Genomic DNA, 26,540 nt, shown 5'->3' with positions numbered 1-26,540 from the left:
GTGTCCACTCAGTTCGGGCATCATGGATGCCCTCCGTGAACACACGTCGGTGTGGGGACATGTGCCTTCCTCTTTCTGGGGCAAATTCCAGGGACAGGGCGGCCAGAGGGGGTGGCGGGCCACTTGGTTTTCCGAAGTAGCGGTGGCATTTTACTTCCAAAGTCACCGTGCAGGTGTGCCTGCTTGTGTTACCCTTGGAATCTGCATCTCTCTGATTCACTAACAGAGCCTGTGATCTCTTCACCCAACTGTTTACCTTCCATGTGTGTTTTTTTTTTAGAGAAATGTCCGTTCAAACACTATGCCCATTTTTATCGGGCCGTTTGTTGTCTCTGAGGTTGTCAGGCCTGTCCGTGTTTCCTGTGGGCAAGGCCTTTGTCAGGGAGACGCTTCTCCCAGCCTGCGCCTCGCCCGCGTCCTCACGATGCCGTCCTGACGGGCAGTGGCCCGTTCACCTGTTTATCCTCCTGTGGACTTGCTTTCGGCGTCGTGTCTAAGAAACCTCTGCTAAACCTACGGTTGCAAAGGTCTTTCCCTATGTTTTCTTCCAGAAGTTTTATAGTTTTAACTCTTACCTTTATAGGTCCACGGTTCATTTCATGTTGGTTTTTGCAGGTGGCGTGGCTGTGAATCCGTTTGCCTCTCGGACACACAGTTGTTCCAGCGCCATCGGTCGCAGGCCAGCCTTTCTTCCCCGAACGGCCCTGCGTCGCTGTTGAAAATCAGTTTTCTGTCCACATGTGGGCCTATGTCTGGGTCCTCTGTTATGTTCCATTGGTCTGTGTGTCTAATTTCACACTAAAATCACAGCCTCTTGATTCCTGTAGTTTTGTAACAGGTCTGAAAACCACGCAGTGTTGGGCTTCCAACATGGTCTTTCTCTTTCAAGGTCGTGTTGCCCTGCAATTCCACGTACATTTCAAAACGATCGCGTCGGCTGCTCTAGAAACGCCCGCCCTTGTTTCGGGAAGGGTGGCAGGCAACTACGGAAGGAGTGGCATCTGGATACGATCAAATCGTGTGACCCACGAGCTTGATACACCTTGCTGTTTACTCAGGTCTCTTAACTGTTCCTCACAATGCTCCGTGGGCCCTGACCGGTGGGGCTCGGGCCGGGCGTCGTCCTGCAGAACGGAAGGTCGCCGGTTCGACTCCCGGTCAGGCACACGCCTGGGTTGCGGGTTCAGTCCCAGGCTGGGGCGCGTGTGAGAGGCAGCCTATCGCTGTTTCTCGCGCATTGATGTTTCCCTCTCCTTCTCCCTCCCTTCCTCTCTCTCTAAAAATAAATAAATATTAACGAACAAGTGTTTTGTGGTTCTCAGGGTACAAGGTTTCATGTTTTTGTCAAACTTCATTTTTAGGCTGTCATAAGTGGTATTTTCTTTAAATATTTAATGTCTGGTCGTTTGTAGTAGAGACACAGAATTAACACTTGCATAGAGTTCTTATATCCTGTGAACTTACTATAAACTCCCTGGTTAGTACTCGTGGCTTTGTTATGCTTTTTTGGTAGATGGCGTAGGATTTTCTACATTGAAGGTCACGTTATCTGTGAACAAAGACTGCACATCTTTTTTCCAAATTGGGTGCTTGTGACCTCCTCTCCTCGCCCCCTGAGCTGGCTGGGACACGCTGGCGCCCAGACGCTCCCTGCACAGACGCGGCGCACGGTCGCCCGGCCACAGGCCTTAACCAGGGGAGGGCCCCCGGTCTGTCCCCGCGCCGCACGAGGTCGGCTCTGGCTCTCGCCTTGGATGCCCTTCACCGGGGCGAGGGAGTTTCCTCCTGTTAATAGTTTGCTGAGAGTCCTCTTTTTAAAATTGGGAACAGGGGTTGCAGTTTATCAAATGCTTTCTCTGACTGAGATGACATGTGAATTTGTTTAAATGTGGGGAACCAAACCGGTCAACGTGTGAGCGTCCAGCTGCTCCTGGGCAGCCCGGCTCGGCGTGGACGCACCGCACGTTTCCTGTACAATGAGGTTTCGTTTGCCGAAACTCCGCCTGGAATTCTGCGTCCGCGTTTGTGAGGAAAAGGGCCTGCCAGCTCTGCTCCGGAGCCGGGCGGCACAGGCGTGGTGCAGCCGGCCGTGCCCCGTCCGCCTGGAGCCTCCGGACCAGCCGGGGCCGCGCTCGTCTGCCTGTGCCCTGCACAGCGGGGCCTCGCTCAGCGCGGGAGGGAGGCCCGCCTTCGGGGGAAGGCCCGTACCTGCGAGCTCCGCTTCTCCCGCGCAGAGGGGCCGGCTCCTCCGTGTTCCCGTGGCCGGCGGCAGCCACGGCCGCGTGCCCTCCCCTGCCTTGTGCCGTCGCCAGGGCTGGCAAACCTGCCGGCTCAAGGCTGCTCACGACGCTCCCTTGTCAACGCGGGCAGGAGAAGTGGGTTTGCAGTTGTGACTCCGTGAAACACGGAGTTTACTTTTGTACGGTTATTCATTCATTGTCATATTATTCTCTACATGAGCAACTCCAAGCCTACTTTTGCCCCATGGCTTATTGATACTCTCTAAGTTTTAAAATTATTCTCTTTTCTCTGTTTAATTTTTGAGTTTCTGTGGCTGCCTTTAACATCTCCGATCTTTTCTTCTGCAACGTCTAACCTGCTGCTTCTCCTGCTCTGCAGAGGTTTCATCTGGGTCTTCAAAACACCTGCCTAAACGGGGGTGCAGTTGTAGCAACTGTTTGAATGACCTTGAGCTCCAGTTCAGCCCTGGGTTGGTTCTGATTGATGGGTTATCCTCCTTGTTATGGGTTACATTTTCCTGCCCTTTGCATGACTGATAAACTCCCAGAGACAAACACTATAACGGCTGGTAATTTTTGACTGGCCGTGAGATGTGCATTTACGTTGTTGGGTGTGGCGTCTCATACGACTCTAAGTTTCTGAGCTTTGATGGGAACACGTGTTTGCAAACAGCCGGTCCTTTCAAGTCTCCCTCAGAGGCTCTCTGGGCGGCAGGCTCCCCAGGGCTGGTTGTGCATCTCCGCGCCCCTGCGCCGGCCCAGACGGGCCCTGCATCTGCCCCCCAGCCCGGCCGCGCCGCCGCCCGGGCTCCCCCGGGGCCTCGTCCTCCCTTCGGCGACGCCTCCGGGCCTCACGTGCTGTCCGCCCAGGGACGTGTGCTCGTCCTCAGATGGGCACTCCGGTCCCCTCCCTTTCTGCTCCTCTGTCCTGCAAAGTCCAGCCGCCCCCTCCACTCGGGCAGGGGCGAGCCTCCCCGGGTGCCCCCGCCCCGCGCCCGCAGGGGGCGTGGCCCGTGCCGAGGGTGCTGTCCGCCTCGGCTGCCCGCGCGGGGCCCCCGCCGGCGGCCCACACTCACGTCGTGCAGGGCCAGGAGGTGCTGGACGCCCTGCAGCAGCTGCTCCGCCTCGGCCACGGCGCGCTGGGCCAGGCCGTAGGCCTCCTGCTGGTGCGCGGTCCGCCGCTCCCCGTCCGGCTCGATCTGGGCACACAGCCTTCACAGGACGGGGGGCCGTCAGCAGGCGTCGGAGCGGCCGCCGCGCAGCGACGGAGGGCGCAGCGTGCGGTCCCGCCCACGCGGCCACGCGGGGCCCCATCAGTGCTGCCCCATCTCGCTCACACGGGCCCCGGGGACCCAGGGCTGCCCCCCGGCCCGGGGGCCGTGTCCGCACTGCAGGATCCCCACGGCCAACGGCCACGTCTGTCGCCGTGGTGAGACTGAGTGACGTTCCACCTGTGTGCAAGTGGCTTTCCCTGGTAAGAGCCGTCTCCGCACGTGACCCGTGACCTGCGTGTTGTGCTCCGCGCTGCGCGCCCCCGGGCAGGTGGGCGTCCCAGGGTGGGGAGGCGGCCGTGCCTGTCTCCCTGTGGGGCCGTGTGCGCACGCGTGTGTGAGCAGGGGTATGCGCGCGTGCTCGTGACGCACATCTGCGCGTGTGAGGTGTGGCGGGACCTGTGTGCAGGACCTGCGCGTGAAGCCTGGGTGGCGGGGCAGGCCCGTGTCTGGGGCTGTGAGAGGCGTCTGCCGCGGAGCCTGCGCGGGGGACCCGGCGGAGGCAGGGCAGGCGTGAGGACGCCGGGCCGAGCTGCCCGTGAGGGCCGCCCCGCGTGGCTGCTGCCCCAGGGTGGGTGTCCCCAGGGGGACGCGGGTGGCCCTGGGGCCGGGGCCAGGAGGGTGCCCCGCAGGGTCGACGACGACTGGGGGAGGGGAGCGGCCGCGCGGGGGCTGAGCGAGGCCAGTGGCCGCCACGGAGCGCCCGTCAGGGGCCCCCCGAGGGACAGCCGCCCCCCGCCCGCCTCCCCGCCCCCGCCCACCTCTTTATCTCCACACGCTGCAGCAGGACATCCACGCAGCTCTCCCTGCTGCCACACTGCGCAAACTTCTTCTCGACGGCCAGCAGGCAGCCGTCCAGTTCCTTCAGCAAAGACGGGAGCTCCGAGGGCCCGCTGCCGACCGACGCCCGGGCCGCCTGGGTCCGGAGGCTCAGGCACCTGGGGGCGGGGGCTCTGCTTTAGGTTCCGAGACGTTTTCTAGAGGACAGGTCCTCAGAGGGGTGGCCCCAAAACAGGCCGAGACCCTGCGACGCCAGCAGCCCTGGAGCAGACGCCGGCTGTGGCCGGACGGGCCCAGAAGCCCTGGTGCCACCTCCTGGGGACAGACCTGTGGCTCCGGAAAGCAGCCGGGTGGGGCGGGGAGGCCGCCGGGCACCTGGCCGGGCCGGGCCCTCTTGGGGAGGGAGGGTGCCCAGTAGGCGCAGGCCCTGCCTGGCGGGCAGTGCAGGGCACGCCCTGAGAATGTAGGGAGGCGGGGGGGCCACCAGGCTCTCTGGAAAGAAAGACACGCCGCCCAAGGGGAGGCGCCCAACCGCCTGGGGCTGCCTTCCCAAGTGGCTGTGACCGACGCGCCGTCCCTCAGAGGCAGGAGGGACAGGGCGGACTCCGGGGCAGGGTGTGCTGCGCCGCCCCCCGGGGAGATCCTGTGAACTTCGGAGGTTTGGTAGGCAGCACAGGAACGAAGCGGCGGCGGAGGGAAAGCACAGCTTCGACGGTTTTTCCTGCAGCGCTACCTGGCTTCCAGGTCCGTGGCCATGAGCTCCAGGTGGGGCGCTCGGTTGGGCCTCTCCCTCTGGAGCGCCCGGAAAGTCTCCACGAGCGCCTGGAACAGCTGGCAGGCCTGGGGCGGAGGGCCCTGGCGTCAGCGGGGCCGCGCCCACGGCACCCGCCGCCCGGGCACCCGCCCCTGCTCACCGCCACTTCTCTGCCCTCCTGCTCCGTGGACAGGAGCGCGTCGGCCAGGGTCAGGGTGGAGCGGTACCAGAAGGCCTCACCGCCGCCCAGGCGCTGGGCGCGCTCAATCATCTTCTGGGCCTGGCTGTAGTTTCTCTCCTTGTTGGCCAGCTGCGCCAGAAGGTGCAGGCACCTGGCTTCTGCACAGGGATCGCCAAGCTCCTGGAAAGGCAGACGTGCACGGAGATGGGATGGGGGCAGGGAGAGCGAGCAGGACGGACAGAGGCGGAGAGGGACGGAGAGGGACAGGCGGGCAGGCGGCGGCTCCGGGAAGCAGGCCTCTCCACGCCGTGTCCATCGGCCGGGCTCCTCTCGGCCCTGGAGGCCGCTCTGAGGCCCAGGTCGGGCTCGCGGCCCGTGTGTGCTGGTGGCTGCCGGCAGGGTTCTGGACGCTGGTCGGAGCTCTGAGACGCCCCTCCCTTCAGCGGCAGCTCCAGCAGCCCCCGCCCTCCCAGGACACAGCCCGAGGGCCACGGAGGCCGGTGCGAGGCGGCCTCAGTCCGGGGGCTGCTCCGGGGCTGCCTCCGCGTTCCCTTCACTGCGCGGGGGGCCGGAGCGGCTCTGGGCGGGGCCTTGCCGGCCTCCGGACTGCGCCCAGCAGGAGGACGCAGGGCCATGAGGCAGAGGGAGGCCTGGCGAGCGTGCCTCTCGCCCAAGAGCCAGGGCCCCCTGGCACCAGCACGCCCGGACGCGGGCGCAGCCGCCGTGGACGGACGTGACCAGAGTGGGGAGGGCAGAGGTGGGCGCGGAGAGCAGTGGGGCCCCCTGGAGGGACAGGGGGCGCTGGGCTGCTGTGGGGACGTGCGGTGGGGGCAGTGCACTGCTCCCGGGAGTGGGCGGGGAGGGGACCCGGTCCCTGCGGTCACCCCGGGGGAGGACCCCAGCGGAGCAGCAGCCACCGGGCTGAGCGCTGTGCCTCGGGGAGGAGCCAAGCAGGGGCAGAGCCCCAGACGCTCAGAGCGACGCGGGGGGGCCGGCTGAAGGGGTGGCCGAGGGGAAGACGCTGAGACAGAGCAGCCGAGAGACACCCGCACACACCCGCCCCCGCTGCCTGAGGCGGAGCAGAGCCTCCCGAGGCTCTGACGGTGCTGCTGAGCCTCAGCACCTTCATCAGGGACTGTGCTCCGTCTGGGGCTCCTCAGAGCCAGGGAGCCCCCGGGGGGCGCAGTTCTGAGAGCCGGACGGGACAGACGCGCCGTCCGCAGCACGGGGAGCAGCCGGCGCGGGCGGGAGGGGCGCACACACGGGGCCCCACCCCGTCCCCCGGGGCATCCGTCCTCCTGGGAGACGGAGCCCGGGAGGAAAAAGCAGCCCCGCTGGGGAGTGAGGCCCCAGAGAGGCCACGGACACCCGCGAGGACGACCTCCGAGCAGGGAGGACAGGTGCGCGGGGAGGGGTGGGGGGGGCGTGGCACACCCCCTGCCTCAGGAGGAAGGAGACCTGGGGTCTCTCCAGGGCCTCGTGCGCCCCGTGAGGAGACAAAGCAGGACCCCGCTGGGTGAGGCAGCAGCCCACGGAAGCTGTGGGACCAGCCCTTGAGCTGAGCCGGGTGGAGGAGTTCCAGGCCACAGAGGAAAAGCAGACAAGGGACAGCAGGGCCTGTCGCCCAGAGACCTGGCTTCTACCAGAGAAGCAGGCAGGCGTCCCAGACCTGGAGGCCGAGGACCGGCCTCGGGACAGAAGGCCCGCCCACACAGCTGGCCGCGGCGCAGGCGTGGCCCCACCTGGAAGGCCTGGCGGGCCTCGGACAGGAGCAGCCTCGCCGGCTGGCACAGGCCCATCTCCAGCAGGACTTCTGCCTTGAGGGTCCACAGCTGCGGCAGGGACGTGCCGTCCAGGCCTCTCCCGGTCTCCCCGTTGATCCGCAAAATCTGTGGATAGGCCGTGTCCAGGGCGTGTCTGCATGAGGCCCGCTCTCCTCTGGCCTCCCTCCCCCGCCTGCGCTCCGCACGCTGTGTCCCTCCCCCGAGCGGGCAGCGCCCCAGCCACCGACGCGGACACGTCACTGAGCCCTCGCGAGCCAGCAAGACCGCGAGGGACCCCAGCGTCCCGGAAGCAGGCCTCCCCCCGGGGCCTGCCCCCAGGAGGAGCCCACATGCCCGGGGCCAGGCTGCCGCTCCCGCCGAGTCTCCCAAGTGCTGGCTGGGGGCTCCCGACGGGGTCCCGGGTGTGGCTCCCCCGAGGGGACAAGCGCTCTCTGACAACAGGGCCTCTTGGCCGGGCAAGCCCCCCGAGGGGTGCCCGCCAGCAGAGGGGAGCCCGGTGCCGCGGCCAGGCAGGCAGGCGCGGGCTCCCGCTCCAGGGCCTCACCGCCCCCCACCCCGTGCCGGGGTCTCCCCGCTGGGAGCCAGCCGGCCTGTCTCCTGGGAACCGCTGCTCGGGTCCTCGCGGGCCCCTCCTGGGGTGGTCTGCCGTCTCGCCCCCTGCCGGGTGGGGAGCAGGGCCGGCGGAGCGTACCTGGTCCTCATCCACGAGGGGCTTCGTCTCCGCGGGGGGCCCGGTGCCCATGGGCTCGCTCAGCGTCCACGAACCTTCTTCCAGCAGCGGCTCCCTGTTCTTCTCCCTTTTCAGTGCGAGTTCTTTCCTGCAGCTGATGCAGGTCAGAGAGGCGGCTAAGGAGCACGCGGCGGCCAAGGAACACCCGGAAATCGAACGACTGCGAGGGGCCTCTATTCACCCGCGTGCTGACACGGGTGGAAGGTCCCCGAGCTCCGGCAGCACGCAGGGCTCCCGGATTCGCACTTTGCGGCCCTCCCCGGACTGCAGACCGGCGCACCCAGCCGCCGGCCTGCTGTCCTGACCTGGCCCGTTACTGCTCCTGAGAACGCCCGCCCAGACGGAGCTCCGCCCACCGAGCGAGGTGGGGCTGCCCTTCAGGCCTGCCGCCCCCTCCCCCGCCGGTGCAAGGCTGTGGACGTTCTCAGTCCACGGAGTGCCCTGCCCTCGCTCGGCCCCAGCCCAGGACGCGGCTGCACAGGCAGGTCAGGCAGGTCAGCAATGAACGGCAGCCCCGCCCCGCCCTCCAGGCCCTGGCTCCTGAGCACGGGGCCCCCCGGGACCCTCCCAACACGCCCCTGCCTGGCCGTGCCGGGCGAGGGGGCCTGGGGCGGGGAGGGGACGTGGCCCAGAGCCACGAGGGCCACACGGGCCGCAGGGCTCCCCCCAGCCTGCACCCCCGCACGAGTCCCGCTGGGGCAGCACGCACCTGGCCTGCTCCGCGTCCCCGAGGTAGGCCTGCCCCACCGCGTCCTCGTGGGACGCGGCCGCGTCTCTCAGCTTCAAGTTGGAGCAGACCAGGGCGAGCCTGGGGGCAACAAAGGGGCAGGCTGTCCCTGGGGGGGCCACACCGCGCCCAGGGCGCCCGGTGAACACGCGTGAACGAAGACACATGTGTGGTCTGACGATCTTTCCAATAATCGTTCAGGCTAAGCAAAACTACTAGGGGAAGCTAACAGGTGGCTGTATCGAAGCGCAGGTAGAAAAGCGGTCGTGTTCACTCACGGCGCCGGCTCCCACGTCCCCGGTCGCCCGAGGGCGGGGCAAGGCGCCCCGGCCGCTCCTCACGGCCACGTCCTGCCTTAGTTCTCACGGAATACGGGAACACACGCGTTGAAGCGCCGCTGACGCGCGATGCTGTGTGAGTGCCAGGGGTGCCCCGTGGCGAGTCGACGCCGGTCGCCCTGTGATGCGACCCCCCCTGGAGCCACCCAGCCCACGGCCTGTCGCTGTGCCGGCCGGCTCTTTGGTTTGAGAGGGTTTGAAGCCCACAGACAAGTCGCACGCACCCTCCAAAGAATTTACGTTCCCGGGAGAGAAGCAAGCAGTACCGACCGGAGGTGGTAGAGGTCTTCGAGGCTCTTGCTGTGCACCACGCAGGCCGAAATCAGGGCCCCCAGCTGCAGGGTCGGGACCGTGAGCTCGTGGAGGGACAGCTCCTGCAGGGCCTCGACCAGCCGGTCCAGGCAGTACAGCGTGTGCGTCTGCGAACACACAGGAGGCGGGGGAGGCTGGGCCGCCAGCTCACAGGCTGCTCCGCAGGGAGCTCTGTGCCCCGCGGCGCCGGGCGCGTGGGTGGGGGAGGGGGCGGGGGACTCCGCCCCGTGAGCGAGTGAGCCAGGCAGGGACAGGCGGACGACCAGGACTCCTCGTTAGCGGCTTCGTTCGCCTCGGGCATCGCCTCCCACCTCCAGGACTCGAGCACAGCTACAGAGTCTCAGCAGAAACAATCCACTTAGGAGGTTATGCAACACTGTTTTTGTTTCATTTTTTTCCACTAAAAACTACCAGTCCATTAAAAGTCCAATTTATTTGTGTACACATGCAACTAATACTTCTTACGCTTTTGATTTAAAAAAATTTTTACTCTTCAGTGGAAAATTAAAAAAGTTGGAGGAACTGCTTGAAAAATATGCTTGAGCCCTGGTTGGTGCGGCTCCGTGGACCGAGCGCCGGCCCGTGAACCAAAGGGTCGCCAGATCCATCCCCCGTCAGGGCACCTGCCTGGTGGCGGCCAGGCCCCCAGCAGGGGGTGTGTGAGAGGCAACTGCCCATGGAGGCTTCTCTCCCTCTTTCTCCCTCCCTTCCCCTCTCTCTAGAAATGAGTACATAAAATCTTTAAAAACAAAACAAAAAAGAAATACTTAAAAAAAATTAAAATAAAATAAAAATCGGCTTGAATGCACTGAAGAGCAAACAAGGCGTGGGGCCTCCCGGGCCAGAGCCTGCGGGGTGACGGGGGTCAGCGGCCCCCAGCATGTGGGCCGCACCCATCACGGCAGCCGAAGAGGCAGCTGGGCGGCTGGGTGGTGCTTCGGTGGCCTCGCCTGCGTGGTGGAGGCCACCGGAAGCTCCCCGCCCAGCTGGGACCCCGCGCGGCTGCCCAGGGCCGGGGCTCCCGAGGGATGTGGCCTCTCCGGACGCCAGCCGGGCCCCGCGGTGTTTGGGTGGCCTGGAGGGACTAGTAACAGGGACTGCTGTTGGGGTCGGTCAGGAAAGGGGGGAGACCCACGGGCATCTCTGCAGACCCCCTCCCACTAAAAGATCATAAAAGGGTGTTAAGTGATGCCAAAAACTTTTAAATTTATATTAGGTGGAAACACCCAAGAAAAGCACAGCCCACCAAGACTGTTAGACCGGAGACTGTGCCGGGAGCCCTGGAGCGATTCACTTAAGGGGACCCCCGATTTTAAATCCTCCCGAATGAAAGATCTGGGCCCAGAAGGTCTGCCTGGAAACCCGCCCGCACGCTTCGGGAAGACGTAACTGACCTCACGCACAGGCTCCCCAGGGGTAGCAGAAAGGGGCACCTCCCAGGGGCCCAGGAGGCCAGGGCGCGGCTGCCCCTCAGGCCACGGCCCCGGGACCGCGGCCGGGACAGCCCCCTCAGTGACCCACCGGCCTCTGGATGCTGGAGGCGTTGACAGTGAAGTCGCTCCTGTCCTGCGTGAAGAAGGCCGTCACCGCCTCCGGGCAGAAGTAGGAAGCCCACGCCTCCACGCTGGCTGGCACGTCCTCCGGCTCCTCGCTGGGGACCCGGGGCGGCGGCTGTGCAGCAGGGACGCAGGGTGTGGGGTTGGGAGGCGCAGGGGACGCGCCGGAGCTGGGGGTGGAGGCCCGGGAGCCGCCCGCGCCGCCCTGCGCCCCAGGCCCCGAACGAACGCGCCGCCCCAGAGCCACAGCCGGTGCCACGGCCAACGCCCGCCTGGACGGCGCTCCCGGGCGAGCACGCTGCGTTTCCCGCCCTGTGCACCGAGAGTCCCCGGGGTCCCCAGGCCACGGCCCGGCGCCCCCGCCCAGCCGCGTGCCGCGACCACTGGGCGTCCGAGCGCAGGCGAGAGCCCCACTCGGGGGCTGCAGGGCCGGGCCGGCCGGCAGACGGGCAGCGGGCGTGCGGCCCCGAGGCCTCGCAGGCGCTCGGTGAGGGGTCAGGGGCGCAGGACGGCCCACGGGGAGGGGGACTCAGGGCCGCACCCCCCCCACGCCCCCGGGCCCAGGTGGGCCTGTGGGCGCCGGGCAGGGCCTTTGACCAGAGCCTCGCTCCTGCCTGGGATGGCCTCCAGGGAGCGGCCAGACCCCTCCCTGCCCCCGTGGCCCTCCCAGCACCCGAGGTGTGGGTGTGTGTGCGCGTGAGAGAGAGAGCGCACGCGCAGGAGGGCGGGAGAAATCGCTGCCCCCGTTTTACAGAGGAGGAAACTGAGGCACAGGCAAGCCATTCCGGCCCCGTGGCCTGGGGGTGCCGAGCGGCGCCCGCGCCCAGCCGTGCGGCCCGTCTGGGGCCTCAGCCCCCCGTCCCGCCTGCGCCTCCGGACAGATGCGTCACCTGCTTCAGGTCTTTGCCCTTCTCTCTGTCCTTGTCCTTGACCTTCTCCTTCTCTTTTTTAGGCAGCAACACATGCGAGCTCGCTGCTGCTGGAAGTTTACTCTCTGAAATGGATTTTCTTGCTGTTAATAAAGAAACCTGTGAAGAGGAAATAAAAATTTGCAACGTTAGGGAGAGAGATGTGGCCCCACCTTCCTCCCAGACACTCCGCCGCCAGGGGTGGGTCAGTGGCCCCAAGCCTCAGAGTGGCAACCCTGTGCCCGTTCATCCGCTGTGGCTGCCCTGGCGAGTCGGCCGGGCTGAGGTGGCTGCAGTGTCCCCGGGGTTGGGACATGCGGACTCGGGGACACTGGGTGAGGGTGACCGTCAGGGCGGCTTTGCCGGGAGTGAGTGTCCTGAGGGTCTTCCAGATTCCGGGGCGGGGCCCTTTCCTTTCTTCTTGCTGCCCAGGGGGCCAGGCTCTGCCCGCAGGAGGCCCCTGAGACACCGGCCACCACGAGCTGCCGGGAGGGGCTGCGGAGGGTGGGGGCAGGGGCAGGGGCAGCCGTGCGAGGGGCGGGGGATGGGAGTCCCCGAAAGCCAAGCCGCAGGAAGGACACTGGCCTCCGCCGACCCTGTGACCTGCAGCGACCCTGGAGGGCGGTTTCGGGGGGGGGGGCGCCGGGAGACGCTGCGCACGCCTCGAGCCGAGAGCGCCTTTGGGGGCAACCACGCGGCCCCGCGGCCTCGCCCGGGAAGCGCGGAGCCCCCGCCCTGGGCCCCACCTGCCAGATGCGCCGCAGGGCCGCGTAGGCCACCAGGCAGTAGTCCTGGTAGGCGGCGGCGCTGGGCGACACCACCAGGGCCAGCAGGATGTGGGCGCGGGCCAGGCCCTCCAGCTGCCGCACACTGTGGAGCTGCTCCAAGGACACTGTCCCCGCGTCGTCCGCGGGCCCCGGTCTCTCCGCGGCCGCCTGTGGGGGCGGGTCCTCCCCTGCAGCGGGGGGGGGCGGGAGGGAGGGGGGCTGCTGGCCTGGGTGGCGCTGGGGGCGCTTTGGGGTTGGGGGCTGGAACCTCCCCTCCCCTTGTTGCCCAGACCCGCTGCCCGAGCCAGAGCTGGAGGCTGGGGGCTCACGGGACCCAGAGCCGCCCTGGCCGCGGTGCACACCTGCCGGCGGAGGGGCGCCCCTGGCGGACGGCGCGGCCAGCATGATGTCGGCCGCCCAGGTCAGGTGGAAGACCACGTCGTCGACGGAGAACTGCCTGTGGTAGAGCCACTCGCCGAACTCCAGGATGTAGTCCACCTTCTGCCACTCGCTCTCGGGCCTCTGGGGGTCGACAGCAGAGGGCGGCCAGGACGCAGCCACACTCCCCGCCCAGCACCCCCGAGATCGGCGGGGCGATAGGCGCGGCGGCTCCATCGCCTGGCGTCCACGCCCACCCCCACCCTAACCTGCCTGGGACGCACGCCCACAGGAGCTAAAAATGGAAGCAGCACCAGCGCCTGTCCCCACGGGGGTGCCACTCAGCCGCGGAAGGGACACGGCGCGGCACGCGCCGCGAGCCCGGAGACTGTGCCCAGGGAAAGGCCGCAAAGGGCCTGCCTCGTCTGATGGTCTGTCTGTGACGTGTCCAGAGCGCACAGACCCACGGGGACAGAAAGCAGGCTGGCGGGCGCTGCCATGGGGCTGGGATGGGGCCCGGAGCCACAGGGCCTGGGTGTTTGGGGGCGGTGACGGCTGCGTAGCCCGGAGGCTTTGCTAAAACACGTCCTGTACCTCTGAGAAAAAGGAAACAGCAGAAGACAGGGCCGAGGGGCCGGCACGGACAGCGGGCCTTTGCCGACCACCCAGATGGCCCACCTTCTCCTGTGGGGACCCTGCTGCTCTCTCTGATGGAGGCGGGTCCCCACTGCCGGGTCCCGGGAACCCGGCAAGCCCGTCCCCAAGGGAGGACTTGGCCTCTGGCCCTGGGAGCAGGGGACCGCCCCTGCACTGGCCCCGCTGCGTGACCCACACAGGAGCGGCAGGGGTCCTGGCCCGGGGAACCTGCCCTCCGCATGCGGCCTCTGCCCCCGCCGAGGGGAAGCGCCCCGCTGAGCCGAGAGCTCCCCGGCACCTGGGCAGGGCTGCCTTCGGACGCCCTCCGGCCCCACGGCCCGGCCTCTCTGTCCGGAGCAGGTCCCACCTGCTCGCGCCTCAGTCAAGGCGCCCGCCCTTCCCTTCTCCCACCCGCCCACCCACCCAAGGGCATCCCGGGGAACCTCTGTCCCATCTGCTTGGAGGAGTGTGGCCCTCAGAGCCCAGAGCCCAGCCGCTGCAGAGCCCGCTTCCTCCACAGCCGCCCCCCCGCCCCCGCCCCCGCCCCAGGGCCTCGGCCCCTGCCATCCCCGCCCCACCCCCGCCGGGGCCTGGGCGCAGGCGCCAACTCTCGCGCGCACGCACGCACGTGTGTGGGTCTCGCCCCTCAGGCTGCAGAGGGTGCCGTCTGCGGCCCTTGTCAAGGGAGTGAAGAAACGCGCCCCGTCACCCCCGGGACCGAGCGGGGCGCACCTGCAAGGCTTGGATTGCGTTCTGGTAGCAGGTCAGTTGTACATAGACGTCCTTTGAGTTCAAGGCCAGGCGGTGCCACATGTGGGCCAAGTAGTCTTCGCTCTCGTCCTTGAACTTGTGCATCTCCATCGTGAAGTTCAGGCCGAGCTTGGCCTTCACAAGGACCATGTGCTTGAAGATCAAGCTGAAGGAAAGCAAGAAGCGGCTTGCTTCTTGAGTCGACGGCAACATTTAAATTTGTGTAACTCATTCAAAACGGAAGTATTTCTCTGTTTTCCTACTTACAAAGAGACAACAAAATGGCCCCGGCTGATGCGGCTCAGGGGACTGAGCGCTGCCTGTGAGCCAAAGGGCCGCCGGTTCGAATCCCAGTCAGGGCACCTGCCTGGGTTGCGGGCCAGGTCCCCAGTGGGGGGCACATGAGAGGCAGCCACACATGGATGTTCCTCTCCCTCTCTCCCTCCCTTCCCCTGTCTAACAATAAATAAATAAAATCTTTTAAAAAAAACAAAACAAGATACAACAAAACGGAACCTGAGTTACTTGGGTTTTTGTGCTGTGGCCTGTCTCTAAATTACACTTCTAATTTACATTAGCGTGCATGCGCGCACGCGTGTTCCGTGCTAAATCCCCACACTTCTCGTGTTGGGTTCTCGTGGGGACAGTCACCAGGAAAGGGCGGGGGAGGCCTGGCCGGGAGCCCGCAGCGGGCGCTGGGGCCCGGGCGCACTCACAGGCGATGTGCCGTCCGCGGCAGCACCTGCACGGCCTCCTCCAGCACCTTCAGGCCGCCCTCCCAGTCGTCCTGGTCGGCGTGGCAGTGGAACAGCAGCCCGTAGAGCGCGGCGCGCAGGGACAGGTCGTCCTCGGCGCCTGTGGGACAGGCTCGGGCGTGAGGCCCCAAAGGGGCCTCGGGCAGCAGGGAGGGAGCGCCTGCAGAGCCGGTGCGGCCGGCCCGGCCCGCAAGACACCGGGCGGGCTCTGGACGCCCAGCGCCGCCCACAAGCTCTCCCCTAGGCTCAACCCCACTTTCTGGTTCTTCCCAGAATCTGAATGTTAAAACGACGACACCATTTAACCTACAGGGTTTTTTTCCAGCGCAGGGAGCAGTGTGGGTGGGACTTCCGCTCCGCCGCACGGGCGCCACACAGGCCACGCGGGCTGGCCGTCCACCACGGCCCTGCGTGACCGGACGCCTGCCGCGTCCCTGGCGGCTGCTGTCGACCTCTCTCTGTGCAGCCGTTCCGACAGCTGAACTGCACTTAGTATCTAACTACGCAGGGCCACCTTTTGTTGACTTTAAATCACGTTTGCGTCTCTCAACGAGACTGTGCAGCCCTCGGGGCGCACCTGCAAGGCCCCCCGCGTCCCCCCGGGAGCCACGGCTGCGGCCCGCGTGTTCGCTCCCCGAGCAGGGGTGCTGAATTTCTAGCAGATAACCATCATCCTTCTCCTTTAAACGTGGAGTCTAAAATACGGTTTCCGTTGTTCTAAGGGCGGCATTTTTAGGTGCGTGTCTCCACCTTCTTATGAAAGCAGATTATGACTCACCCATCAGAATAACCCAGAGGCTGCATTTCAGGGTAGCCGGGAGGCCCTAGACAAGGGGGCCGTCGGGCCTTGGGTCCTCGCGCGCAGTGGGGGCCCCACGAGGTCCCACGAGCAGCACTCCCAGCGCCCGTGACACCCAGACGGCGGAGCGGCCGTCTCCCGGGGCGGCCGTCGCGATCGCGCTGGGCGGGCACGGGGATTGGGGCCGAGGGCGCAGGGCCCCCCACGCCGCGCCGGCGCTCTGTCCGCCACGTCCGCGCACCTGGGAGGAAAGAGATGTCCGACGTGCCTCCGCCCTGGAAGTCCGCGGTCGGCCACTGGTGCAGGCGCTGCGTGCTTCCTTTTTCCTGGAGGAGGCACAGACGGGCGCGGGCTTGGCTGTTGTGGCGGGTCCTTCCACCACCTGGTGTTTCTCTTGGCTCAGTATCTAATTACAGAAACTGCAGCCAAATTTCTAAAATACTAAGTCACATTTCGTCCCTAAGAAAAGGCCGCCCGGCACGAGTCAGCCACGGGGGAGCGCTCCAGGCCGCCCCCCGTCCACAGCGTCTTTGGTGACAGAGCACGGAGTGACATCCGTCACTTTAAATCAGCGGGACCCAGCCCTTGAGAAAAAACGCGGGGACGCAGCGAAGGCGGTGCTCAGGGGGACGCTTCTACCTGCAAATGCCTCCACCCCCTCCTTACACCGCAAGGACCCGGGAAAAGACAAACTAACCCCCAAACTGCAGAAAGAAGGGACTACGAAAGATTACAAAAGAGAGAAAGAAAATACAAAGAATATCAACAAAACCAACAGTTGACTCTTTTTTTAAAAAATCAACAAAATGGACAAGTTTTAGCTACATTGACAAGGAAAAAAAGAAAAGACACAAACGGAAAGAAAGTAGGAGCGCTCCGACCCAGCCCAGAGAGACACAATGGATTGTCGGAGGGCCCTTTGACCAACCGTAGGCCAACCAGTTAGACAACCTACGAGACTCAGAGCGCCCCTGAGCACAGTGAGTGGCCTAAGCTGCTGAAGAAGAAATGGGAAATCTCAACAAACTTCTGGGAGTCTGGACGGAGCCAGTGATCAGACACCTGCCAACAACAGGAAGGCCCGGGCCCCGCGGCTCGACAGGTGAGTTCCACCTTTACACGCTCGACATAGACCCTCCTCAACTCCCGAAAACACTGGGAAGGAAGAGATACTTTCCAACTCATTCCATGAGTCTGGAATGATTTTTATAGCAAACCCAGATAAAGACATCACAAGAAAATTACAAGCCCCACATTCTTTACAAACACAGATGCAAAAAATCCTCAATAAAATATCAGCCAGGCACATCCGTCGGCATAATGGAAACATCGCCCCCCACGAGCCCGTGGGGGGCAGCCGGGAGCGGGAGGCTTTAACGCTGAGAAGCGCCATCCATGCGAAAATCACAGCGACGGGACGTGGGACACCGCAGGATCGTCCCAGCCGGCGGAGAGAGGCATTCGAGGAAATCCAGCCTCTCATCCTAAAATCCCCGGGGAACTAGGAACAGCGGGAGGCTTCCACGGCACGACAGAGGCCGTCCGGGGCGAACCCCCAGCAAACGCGGGAGACGCAGGCGTGACAGCCTGCGACGTCCCCTCCGAGGGCAAGGACGGGGCAGGGCGCCTGTCTCGCCACTGCTGCTCACGCTGCCAGAGCTACAAGACGCGAAGAAGAGATCAGCACATGACAGATGCTCGACAGCATTAGTCTTTAAAGAAAGGACAATCGAAACCCCAATGAGATGCCGTTGCACGCCCGCCAGGGTGGCCACGGAAAGCGGTGCCGCCGCTGTGGGACAGCCCGGCCGTCCCCGCCACAGCTCAGCACCGGACCCCGCGGGGCCCGGCCATCCCACCCCCGGCGGCCCCAGAGCCCACGGCAGGCACCGCGCCCGCACACCCGCTCACGCCGCCGAGCGCGCCCCAGGGAGCAGGCGTGGACAGGGGTCTGCACACCACGGGGCGCGCCCAGCCTCAGAGAGGAGGGCGAGGCGACCTGGGCTCCACGGGGCGGGAGCGGCGCTCAGCGAGTAAGGGCTCGGGTTAGGGACGGTCCTCCCTCCGGGAGGCTGGTGGCAGAGCCGGGTGGGGACGCCCTGGCTGGCAAGGCCCAGCCCCGGTGTGGGCCCTGCCCGGCAGCTCCTGTGGTTTCTCCTGAGCGGACGCCTGAGTCTTGCCCCCCCGTCCCCACGCCCTTCTTCCGGCGCTTCCCAGGGAGGGGCTGGGTGCTCTGGGAGGGGAGGGCAGGAGGGGGCGCGGGGGAGGTCAGAGCTGAGCGCTGAGCTCCGCGGGGCCACCGCCACCCGCAGGCCACCGTCCCTGTGCCCGGCTTGAGCAGTCCCAAGGGGGCCTCCCGGGGGCCGCGCCCGCCCCTTCTGGAGGAAGAGCCCGGGGGGCAGCCGGGGCCCCGGAGGCCGCGGGGCGGCACCTGTGTCTGGGCCTCCGTCTTGTTGATGACGGCGATGACCTGCTGCACGGCGCTCTTGGCTGCCCTCCTGCTCGCCGCGGAGGACAGCAGCGGGAGCTGGGTGTTCCAGTAGTGCCGGGCGGCCAGCATCACCAGGGCGCTGCTCTGCGCGATGCCTCCGAACCTGGGAGGGGCCGAGCCAGCGGCTGCAGACGGCCCGACGCCGCGGCTCCTGGGCCCTTCCGGGGCGGCTGAGGCCGGTGGCTCGGTCAGAGCCGGGCTCAGCCCCGCAGGACGCGCTCCTGGGCAGCCCCTGCCCTGCCCCCACCTCGCCGCGGAGCCTCTGAGGGGCGGCCTCTGCGACAGGCTCTTGGCTGCAGGCCACGGCCACGGCCGCGCCTCCCCCACACGGTGCGCGCCCCACGCGACTCACCGCACGCTCTCCGTGAAGGCCTTGGCGGCCGCCACACGCAGCTGCTTCCGCCCCTTCAGGTTCTCCACGATGCTCCTGCCCTGGGTGCAGGCGGTGATGCTCAGTGCCTCCGCAGCCAGCTGCGCCTGGACCCTGCGGGCAGAGCGCCCTCAGCTGGCGGCAGGGGCGAGGGGCGGGGTTCCGCAGGAAGGTGAGTGTGCCCAGGACGCCCGGAGCAGCCCCCGGAGCCCCAAGCCAGAACTCACTGGCCAAGCGCAGCCAGCTCATGGAACCCCAAGGCCATAGCCTCTGGCGTGCACACGTGTGTGTATTTTTAAAGGTTTTATTTATTTTTAGATAGAGGGGGGAGGGAGCGAAACATCCACGTGTGGTTGCCTCTCGTGCGTCCGCTACTGGGGACCTGGCCCACAACCCAGGCCTGCGCTCCAACTAGGGATCGAACCGGCGACCTTTCAGTTCGCAGGCCGGCGCTCACTCCACTGAGCCGCACCTGCTGGGGCTATTTTACTTTAATTTTGAGAGCGCGTTTATTAACACTGAGGACAGTGAAACACAGGGCGGGCTTAGGACAGAAGGGGCAGCCGGAGAGAGCCCGGCGGGGCCGCCTCCGGGACGGAGACGGGGGGGCCGTGGAGACAGACGGGCACGGGGACTCAGCCCGGGACGCCCGCCAGGCTCGGCCGTGCTCCGGGGAGGCGGCCCCGCCGGGGTCTCCCATGGCTGATTTGTCAGGCACTGGGCCTGCGCTCGCTGAGCAGCTGGAGCCCTCGGCGGGCCGGCAGGGACGGCGCGTGATCCCCGCGCCCTGGACGCGGACTAGCCTGGCCGGCCAGGCTGAGGCACACAGGATGCAGCTCTCACTGAGGCCTCACCTCCGTTCCGCGCTGGACGGGTCCCCTGCCTGCGGCTCCGCTCAGGGGCCGCGGGCCTGATTCTGAAACACGCCCCTGAGGACCAGACCTGCCTGTGGCGCGGACGGGAGCCCCGCGGCCCTCGGCCCCTGCATGCGCGGTCAGGTCCCGCTCCCGGGGCGGGGCGGGCCGGGAAGTTGCCGGTTTCCCTGTTCTTTCAGCTGCGCGAGAGGCGGCCGGGGACCCTGGTTCCAGCTGCATGCGCGCCTCATCTCTGCCGCCTGAATTTGAGGCGCTGCTGCTGCCCCGGGCGCGCACGTTGAGGGTGTCTGTTTTCTCGGTGACTGGACCCGCGCTCGCTGGGGACGCCCCCTCCCTCTCCAACGCGGCCACGCCAGCCGCGAGTGTGCGCAGGGTGCGGCCTCGCCCAGCCTTGGCGCTCACGCGTGTCTCCACCCTGGAAGGGGTCTCCTGGAAGCAGCTGCAGCTCCCGGCGGCCCCTGTGCGGCGTCCGGGGGACAAGCCGCTCTGGCCGGAGTGCTGCTCCGTGGACGCCGGCCGCACGCGCCGGCGTGGCTTCGCCCCTCGCCTTCCTCTCCTCCCGCAGGGCCCTTGTTTCCCTCCTGGGGTACTTTTCAGGGTCCCGTTTGACCTCCGCGATTGGGGTTTGAGTGAGTTTAGGGCTGGCCCGGGGTTAGAGCGCTCGCCCGGCACAGGTCAGGGCTGCCGCCGATGAGGTCACCTCACTTCGCAGGGGAGGCCCGAGCCAGCAGCAGGCTTCCCCGTGGCTCCTCCCCACCCTTCCCTTTACGGTTTTCACCCATTTTCCTTCTGCTTTCGTTCGTAACCCACAGCACCATGTGTCTCCTGTTTTGAGAGGCCGATGTCTTCTGCGCATTTGGGTGCGGAGGGGCCAGCCCTGCCACGCCCACGCTCTTCCCCCTCCTCGGATGACATGTCCCCCGGTACCGCCTCCTCCGGCGTTTCCTGGTCTAATGGGAAGGGATTCTCTTAGAATGAGTCAGTCAGTCTGAAAACGTCTTGGTCTTGCCTTCATTTTTTGAAGGCCGTCTTGGGTGGGTGGAGGATTCTCGGCTGACAAGGTCTCCCTTTTCGCCTTGTTTCCGTTGAGCAGTCGGCGGCCCTGCCCTTGTTTCCCTGCGTTAAGTGCGTCTTTTCCCCGCTTCCAGCTTCTTCCCGCCACGCTTGGCCCTCAGCCGTTTCCCTGCAACGGAAGCAGGTGGGGTTTCCCTCGGGCTGCCCCGCGCTCCCTTCACTGAAAATGCTGGGTCTCGGGTGATGTTTAATTCCGCGTGAGGACATTTCAGCTGCTACATCCTCAAGTGCTGCATCTCCGCCTCCCTCCCCACCTCTGTCCCCTGAGCTGCAGCCATTTTGTCCCTGAGGCGTCCGCTTCGACCGCCTGCTGACCCGCGTTCAAAGGGACCTGTGCTCCTCCGTGTCGTTTCCATGACGGAGATCGTATTTTTCAGTTCTAGAAATTCCGCTTAGTTCTTTATTATGGTTTTCATTTCCTTGTTGAAATTCCCCACCTGCAGGTTAATCCGTCCTTTAAAAACCTGTTCTGTATTTAGTGTGGCTTTTATTTTTTTTAAGGTTTAATATTTACTTCTAGAGAGAGTGGAAGAGAGAAACATCCATGTGTGGCTGCCCCTCATGCGCCCGCTGCTGGGGACCTGGCCGCCGCCCAGGCCTGTGCCCGGCCTGGGGACCTGGCCGGTGACCCTGTGGTTCGCAGGCCGGCGCTCGGTCCACGGAGCCGCACCCGCCGGGGCTGGCGCAGCTGTTTTCGGTGCCCTGCGGTGTGTCGGCGTCTGTTGGACAGTTTTCTATTCTGCTGGCTGAGGTTTTCTCCCGACACGGACCGGCCCCCGTTGCAGCTCCGCCGTCCGCCAGCGGGGGGGCCGGGCCGCTGCCTTCGTGGGAACGGCTGTTTCGAAGACGGAAGGGGGAGACGCGTGAGGAGCCCCGCGAGGCCCCGGCCACGGGCCCAGCGACCCCAGCTTCCAGGGAGCCGGTTCAGGACGCGCGCTGAAGAGGAGCCCCTTCAGGGAAACAATGTTTACTGCAGAAATATTTACATTAGCAACAAACTTTTTAGAGCCTCACTTTCAGAAATGGAGGAAAGATTCAGTGCGACCGTCACCAGTCAGCTAAACGGCACCTGGGAGCAGTGAGTGAACGATTAGAAAAATGAAGCGCCCGTGGCCCCCGGGGCCGACCCTGCAGGGCGTGAGCGGCCGGCAGCCCTCGGGCCGGGGACATTCTCCTTCCACGGAAACAGCCCTTTAACCACGTCCTCAGACGTCTGGGGTCCTCAGGCGTCTGGGGTCCTCAGGCGTCTGGGGTGCCTGCCGCCTACCCAAAGCCCGGCACAGCTGCATGTCCGCTGGGGCGGGGGGCGCGGCGAGCCCTTCCCACCTCGGTGCCTGCTGCGCTGGTGGCCGGCGCGGCCCGAGCGGCCTCAGGGCCCGGCTGCGGGGCCGGCAGACAGAGGCCGCACGGCGCCCGGACAGGGCTGCTGCCGCCCACAGAGCCGAGCGAAGGCCTGGCCAGGGCCGGCGCATGGGCCACTGCGGTCACTGCGTGCGCCCTGCAGGCAGACGCGAGCGCTCCCCCCGCCCTCCGGACCTTGGGGGAGCCGGGGCGACAGCCACATCGCCGGACGCAGGGGCCAGGAGCCGGGGAGGCGACTCACGGACTGAACTTCCTCAGGCACTGAACGCCCATCTGGATGGCCCTCTGCGAGCACGCCATGGTGACCTCGTGGTCGCGGGCCGCGTATGCGAAGTGGCTCAGGCGAGCCAGGGTCTGCAGCTCCACCAGGGGCTCCGCCCAGCTGCACGCGGCCGCCATCTTCACCAGCTGCGGGAGGCGGGAGCGAGGCGGGCGCTCAGCGCGGGCCTTCCCGGCCCCCGGCCACGGCCACGGCCGCTGCAGGCACGCCCTTTGCTAAAGCCTTACGCTCGCTGCAGGCCAGCGTGCTATGTCATTCCAGACAGGCCTGGGTGGCCGAGGACCCTCTCCCCGTGAACGCCATGAAGGCTGAGTGACTGCGTCACTGGTCGCAAACCTAGGCCCAGGCTCGGGCTCAGGGTCGCTGCCGGGGGACAGACGCCCCCCTGTGTACCCTGCCTCAGCGCCCCCAGGGGCACCCTGCCCTGCACGGAGCCACCGAGGAAGCTGCCGTGTGAAGCTGCGCTCGGGGCCCGGGGGGTCGGCAGCCAGCCAGGCCGGCAGGGCCCCAGGCCAGCGCCTCGGGCCGCGCCCTCAGACCCTCTGCACGGCGGGACTGGAACAAGCGGCCCCAGGCTGGGAGGCCTTGTCTGTGCCCAACCCCTGGCCTGCCAACCGGCACACTTGGGGACCCCCACCTGGGCCAAGGGGGGCACGGTGAAGTCCATGAGGCCCAGCCCGTTGCAGGAATACATCTCCAGGGCGACGAGGACTCTGGTCACGGAGCTGATGTCCTCGTTGGTGCTCTGGTAGAAGGGACATGCATGGCTTCCATGAGCCCCAGGGCCCCAAGGGGCCGGGACACGCAGACTCGAGTCCCGTGAGGCACCCGAGCCCTGGCAGTGACGGGGGCTCCGGCATGAGCGTCTGGCTCCAGGCGGCCTTGCGGGTCACGGGGCCGGACGCGGAGCCGCCCGGCCTGGCTGCGGGGCGGGCCGGTGGCCAGCAGGGGGCGGGGCCGCACTCGGCGCCCGACCCCAGGCCGCTCAGACGCCCCCCTCACCGCCTCTCGGGTCTCCCTTTCCGCCTGTCCTGGCGCGTCCTGCCTCTGGCCAGCGCCCGCGCGAGTCTCCTGGTGGTCTCCCCCGACGGCCACGCCGCCCCTCGCCTCTCCCCTCCCGCCCCCGCTTGCGCCCCCAGCCCCCCCCCACAGCCTTGTGTCCACAGCCCAGGGTCCCCGGTCCCCTGCCAAAGAGGGCCCCTCTCTGGCCCGAGTGCACCTTCCGATAAGCCACCGTGAGCGTCTCCTAGGGCGGACAGCACCCCCAGAGGCCCGGCGGCTTGGCGAACACCGAGAAGAGCAGCCGGCGGCGGGAGGAGGGGGGCCGGTGCGCCTGGGCAGGGGGTGGGGCCCGCGGGGACGGCCCCTTGTCGGGGCACCCTGCCCGCTGCCCGGCAGGCCGCACCTGCTCCTCCGGGCCCAGCCTCGGCCCGATCTGCTGCTGCAGCAGCTGCTTGGCCTTCACCCAGGTGGCGATGAGCTGCTGCCGGGCTTCGACGGGCACAGCCTCCTCGGGCGCCGTCCCGTTGGTCAGGCTGAGGGCGAACTCGCAGACCTGAAACGGAGGCGTCCTCATTCCTGACACTGGAACTCTGAACGGAGAGGCCCGAGCAGAGGTCCGAACCGGCGCCCTCAGCAGCCCAGGCTCCTGTCCAGACCCTGACGGCGGCAGGGACGCAAGCAGCCCAGGCGCGTCGGTGGCTGAGACGGCGGTGTGTGGCTCGTCCTCCCACGCCCTCGGCCCCCAGCCCCGTGTACCGGGGCCGGCAGCACGGCAGCCCCCCTCGCTCTCTGAGGGCGCCGGCCTGTCCCGAGCAGGGGCAGCGGGGCCTTCCTCGCCCGCCTGCCTGCCGCCCACCCTCCTCACAATCGGGTAGGCGGCAGGCTCTGGCCGCTCCCCTTAGGGAACCGTTAGGGAACGTGCTTTGTCCCACACTGACTGAGACACTTCTGAACTAGAGATGGGCGAGAGGTCATCAAACGCTCCTCCACGCCCCCCCCCCGGGCGGCTACAGCGAGGGCCACGTTGGCCGGGAGCTGCCCCTTGAGGGGCAGTCGCCCCTGCCCGCCCACATCACCGGTGTCTGTGCGCGCTCGGCGAGCTGGCGGGAGTCTGTGCTTCCCTCCGCGCAGGGGCGGCCTGTGAAGGCGCCACGCCCTCCCGCTCAGGAAGATGTGCGCACCCCCCCCCAAGGCCCGGTGCCCGCGCCCGCCCGGCGGGCTGCACCTCCACCGCGGTCCTGACTTCGGAGGCGGCTTCCGGGTCCAGGGGCGCGTGAGCCACGTTCGGACGCACGGGCCTTCTCGCCTTTTCTGGCGTCTGGGCCGGGATCCAGCTGATGATCAGGCCTCGAGCCAGCGCGTTGCAGAGCATCGCCAGCATGACCGGGTCGCTGGAAGGCACGGCGCCGGCGGGTGAGGCGCGGGCTTGCGGCGCTCGTACCTCTGGGGTCAAACGGCAAGGCGGCCGCCTGCCATCGGGCACCAGCGCAGGGCACTGTTCCCAGGCCTTGGGGGAGGGCGCTGGCTGTGACAAGCCTGCTGGGCCGACGCTCAGGGGCACTGAGAGGGCGGCAGCGGGCCGCGCAGGCTGGACAGAGAGGCCCCCCGGCCACGGGGCCCGGCCAGGGCGTCCCGCGGGCCCCGGGCCGGGTCTGAGAATTTCCGTCAGCCACCTGAGCGCAGGCGCTTATACCAGGAGCTTGGTGCTCCGCACCGGGGGCGTCGTGGTGCCAGAACGCTTCCCGTGCCCACCAGCGACCTCCACGCGCCGTGGCTCGCGGGAGCCGCGCCCCCACAGAAATGGGCCGGGCCGCAGCCCTGAGGCGCTCAGCGGGGGGCCCGGCCTCCGCAGCCCCTGGGGGCTGACGTCAGAGGCTGCGCCAGCCTCGCGCCCGCGGGGAGGGGACGGCGGCGGGCGTGTCCTCGTTTCATGGTGGTTTTCTTTATTATTCGTAACTTTAAAAACGTCCCTGTTACATGTTGCTACACTGAGTCATTCTTGAATTTCTGCTTTAGCATCCAATGAAAATATTTAAATCGTGTCGTTCAGACTAAAAGCCAAAACAACAGAAAACACAAGGAGAGTTTTAAAATTTCATCCTAGTTAGAGAAAACTGCGACCCAGCTTGATGTTTTCAACTTTCCAGCCGCAGCACGTGAGGGTGGGGGTCTCCCACAAGCTCCCATCTGGGTAAGACGACCCACAGACCCCTTTTCAACCCCCCCCGCCCCCCGCCACAGCGAGAGCCGCTCTCCTCCTCCTCTGTCCCCCTCGGTGACTCGGGCTCCGCAAGCCTTTCCCACAATCATTCTGTTTGCAGCACAGACTGAGGGGGCTGCGGGGGGCCTGGGAGCCTCACCGACCCCCACACGCCGCCCGTGGCTCAGGGGCGCCCGGCTAGGTAAAGGGAGCCTGGGACCGTGTGAGCAGCCCCCCGCGGTCCCCCGGGCTGGCCGCGGCCCGCCACCCCCGGCCCCAGGGGACGGCAGCCCCACCTCTCCCTGGAAGGGCAGCACTGGAGACAGGGACCCAGTCTGGCCCCACGGCTCCAGCGCCGGGACCCACCCGTTGTGGCCCGTGGCCTTGACGATGCTCAGGAGGCGGTACAAGGTGTCCACCAGCTCCTGCTGCCGCCCGGCCGTGATGAGGTGGTGGTTGTGGTTCAGGACGTAGACCACGGCGTTCTGCACGATCCAGGCTTCCTGCATCTCCTGCCCGATCTCGGCCGACCGCAGCCAGTTGGTCATGGCGTACTGCGAGAGGCTCTCGACCCAGGTCCTGCGGACACGCAGCCCCGCTCCCCTCGGACGCCGGGCCTACCCGGCCCGCGACCCCAACACCCACGCGAGGCCTGCCCAGGGCCCCGCCCCGGCTGTGGGCCGGCCCAGGGAGGCGCCCTGCTGGGGCCGCCGACCACGTCCCTCCTCAAGGCCCCCAGGCCCGCCCAGCTCCCCGGCCCCCCCAGGGACGTCACACGTGTGACTCAGGCCCTCTCGCTCTGTCCCTGGCCCGCAAACTCCCAGCCCCGCTGGTCTGAGGACACAGTCCTGCCGGAGGCCAGCCTGCTGCCCGTCCCCCTCTGCGGCCACCCCACGCATCCAGGCCACTCCCCTCAGGGCGATCGGGTGCTGCTCAGCCCCGCGCGCCAGTGACAACTGTGCGCCAGTGACAACTGTCCGCCCGGGGACAGGGCGTGGAAAACCTGCTCTGCAAAGTGCCAGGCCGCTCTCGAGCCTTGCAGCTCCGTGTGGTCTCTCCCGCTTGCCTTCCTCTATTTATTTTACAAGCCCCTGAGCTGGGGGGCCGCACACGGCCGGCTGTGGGTCCCAGGGGGCCCGGGCGCTGGTTCGTGACCCTCTGCCACTGTGGGCTCCTGGGCCCGGGCGGTGCCCCCGCCCCCGCCCAGCCACCAGGAACAG

At 66.7% G+C, this 26,540-nt stretch overlaps 1 protein-coding gene across 1 annotated transcript in view; it reads right to left on the bottom strand.

Moving 5' to 3' along the window:
• Window positions 1-26,540, bottom strand: part of CFAP46 (cilia and flagella associated protein 46) — a 53,935-nt gene that overhangs the window by 12,083 nt on the left and 15,312 nt on the right. The window contains exons 18-39 of the mRNA XM_054585074.1: window positions 25,687-25,899; window positions 24,346-24,511; window positions 23,524-23,673; window positions 22,756-22,863; window positions 22,080-22,246; window positions 18,510-18,641; window positions 18,098-18,260; window positions 15,908-15,992; window positions 14,829-14,967; window positions 14,095-14,278; window positions 12,711-12,870; window positions 12,328-12,536; window positions 11,564-11,701; window positions 10,639-10,788; window positions 9,076-9,224; window positions 8,450-8,548; window positions 7,702-7,834; window positions 6,969-7,115; window positions 5,206-5,406; window positions 5,025-5,131; window positions 4,273-4,449; window positions 3,317-3,452 (exon numbers count right to left, since the gene is read on the bottom strand). Coding sequence (XP_054441049.1) covers window positions 3,317-3,452; window positions 4,273-4,449; window positions 5,025-5,131; window positions 5,206-5,406; window positions 6,969-7,115; window positions 7,702-7,834; window positions 8,450-8,548; window positions 9,076-9,224; window positions 10,639-10,788; window positions 11,564-11,701; window positions 12,328-12,536; window positions 12,711-12,870; window positions 14,095-14,278; window positions 14,829-14,967; window positions 15,908-15,992; window positions 18,098-18,260; window positions 18,510-18,641; window positions 22,080-22,246; window positions 22,756-22,863; window positions 23,524-23,673; window positions 24,346-24,511; window positions 25,687-25,899 — 3,313 coding nt within the window. The remainder of the gene's footprint in view (window positions 1-3,316; window positions 3,453-4,272; window positions 4,450-5,024; window positions 5,132-5,205; window positions 5,407-6,968; window positions 7,116-7,701; window positions 7,835-8,449; window positions 8,549-9,075; window positions 9,225-10,638; window positions 10,789-11,563; window positions 11,702-12,327; window positions 12,537-12,710; window positions 12,871-14,094; window positions 14,279-14,828; window positions 14,968-15,907; window positions 15,993-18,097; window positions 18,261-18,509; window positions 18,642-22,079; window positions 22,247-22,755; window positions 22,864-23,523; window positions 23,674-24,345; window positions 24,512-25,686; window positions 25,900-26,540) is intronic.

Source organism: Pteronotus mesoamericanus, unplaced genomic scaffold (genome assembly GCF_021234165.1).
Source record: "Pteronotus mesoamericanus isolate MK-2021 breed Mesoamerican mustached bat unplaced genomic scaffold, CSHL_Meso_final contig_1201, whole genome shotgun sequence".
In the NCBI taxonomy this organism is placed as follows: domain Eukaryota; kingdom Metazoa; phylum Chordata; class Mammalia; order Chiroptera; family Mormoopidae; genus Pteronotus; species Pteronotus mesoamericanus.
This window is presented reverse-complemented; position numbering and strand designations above follow the sequence as displayed.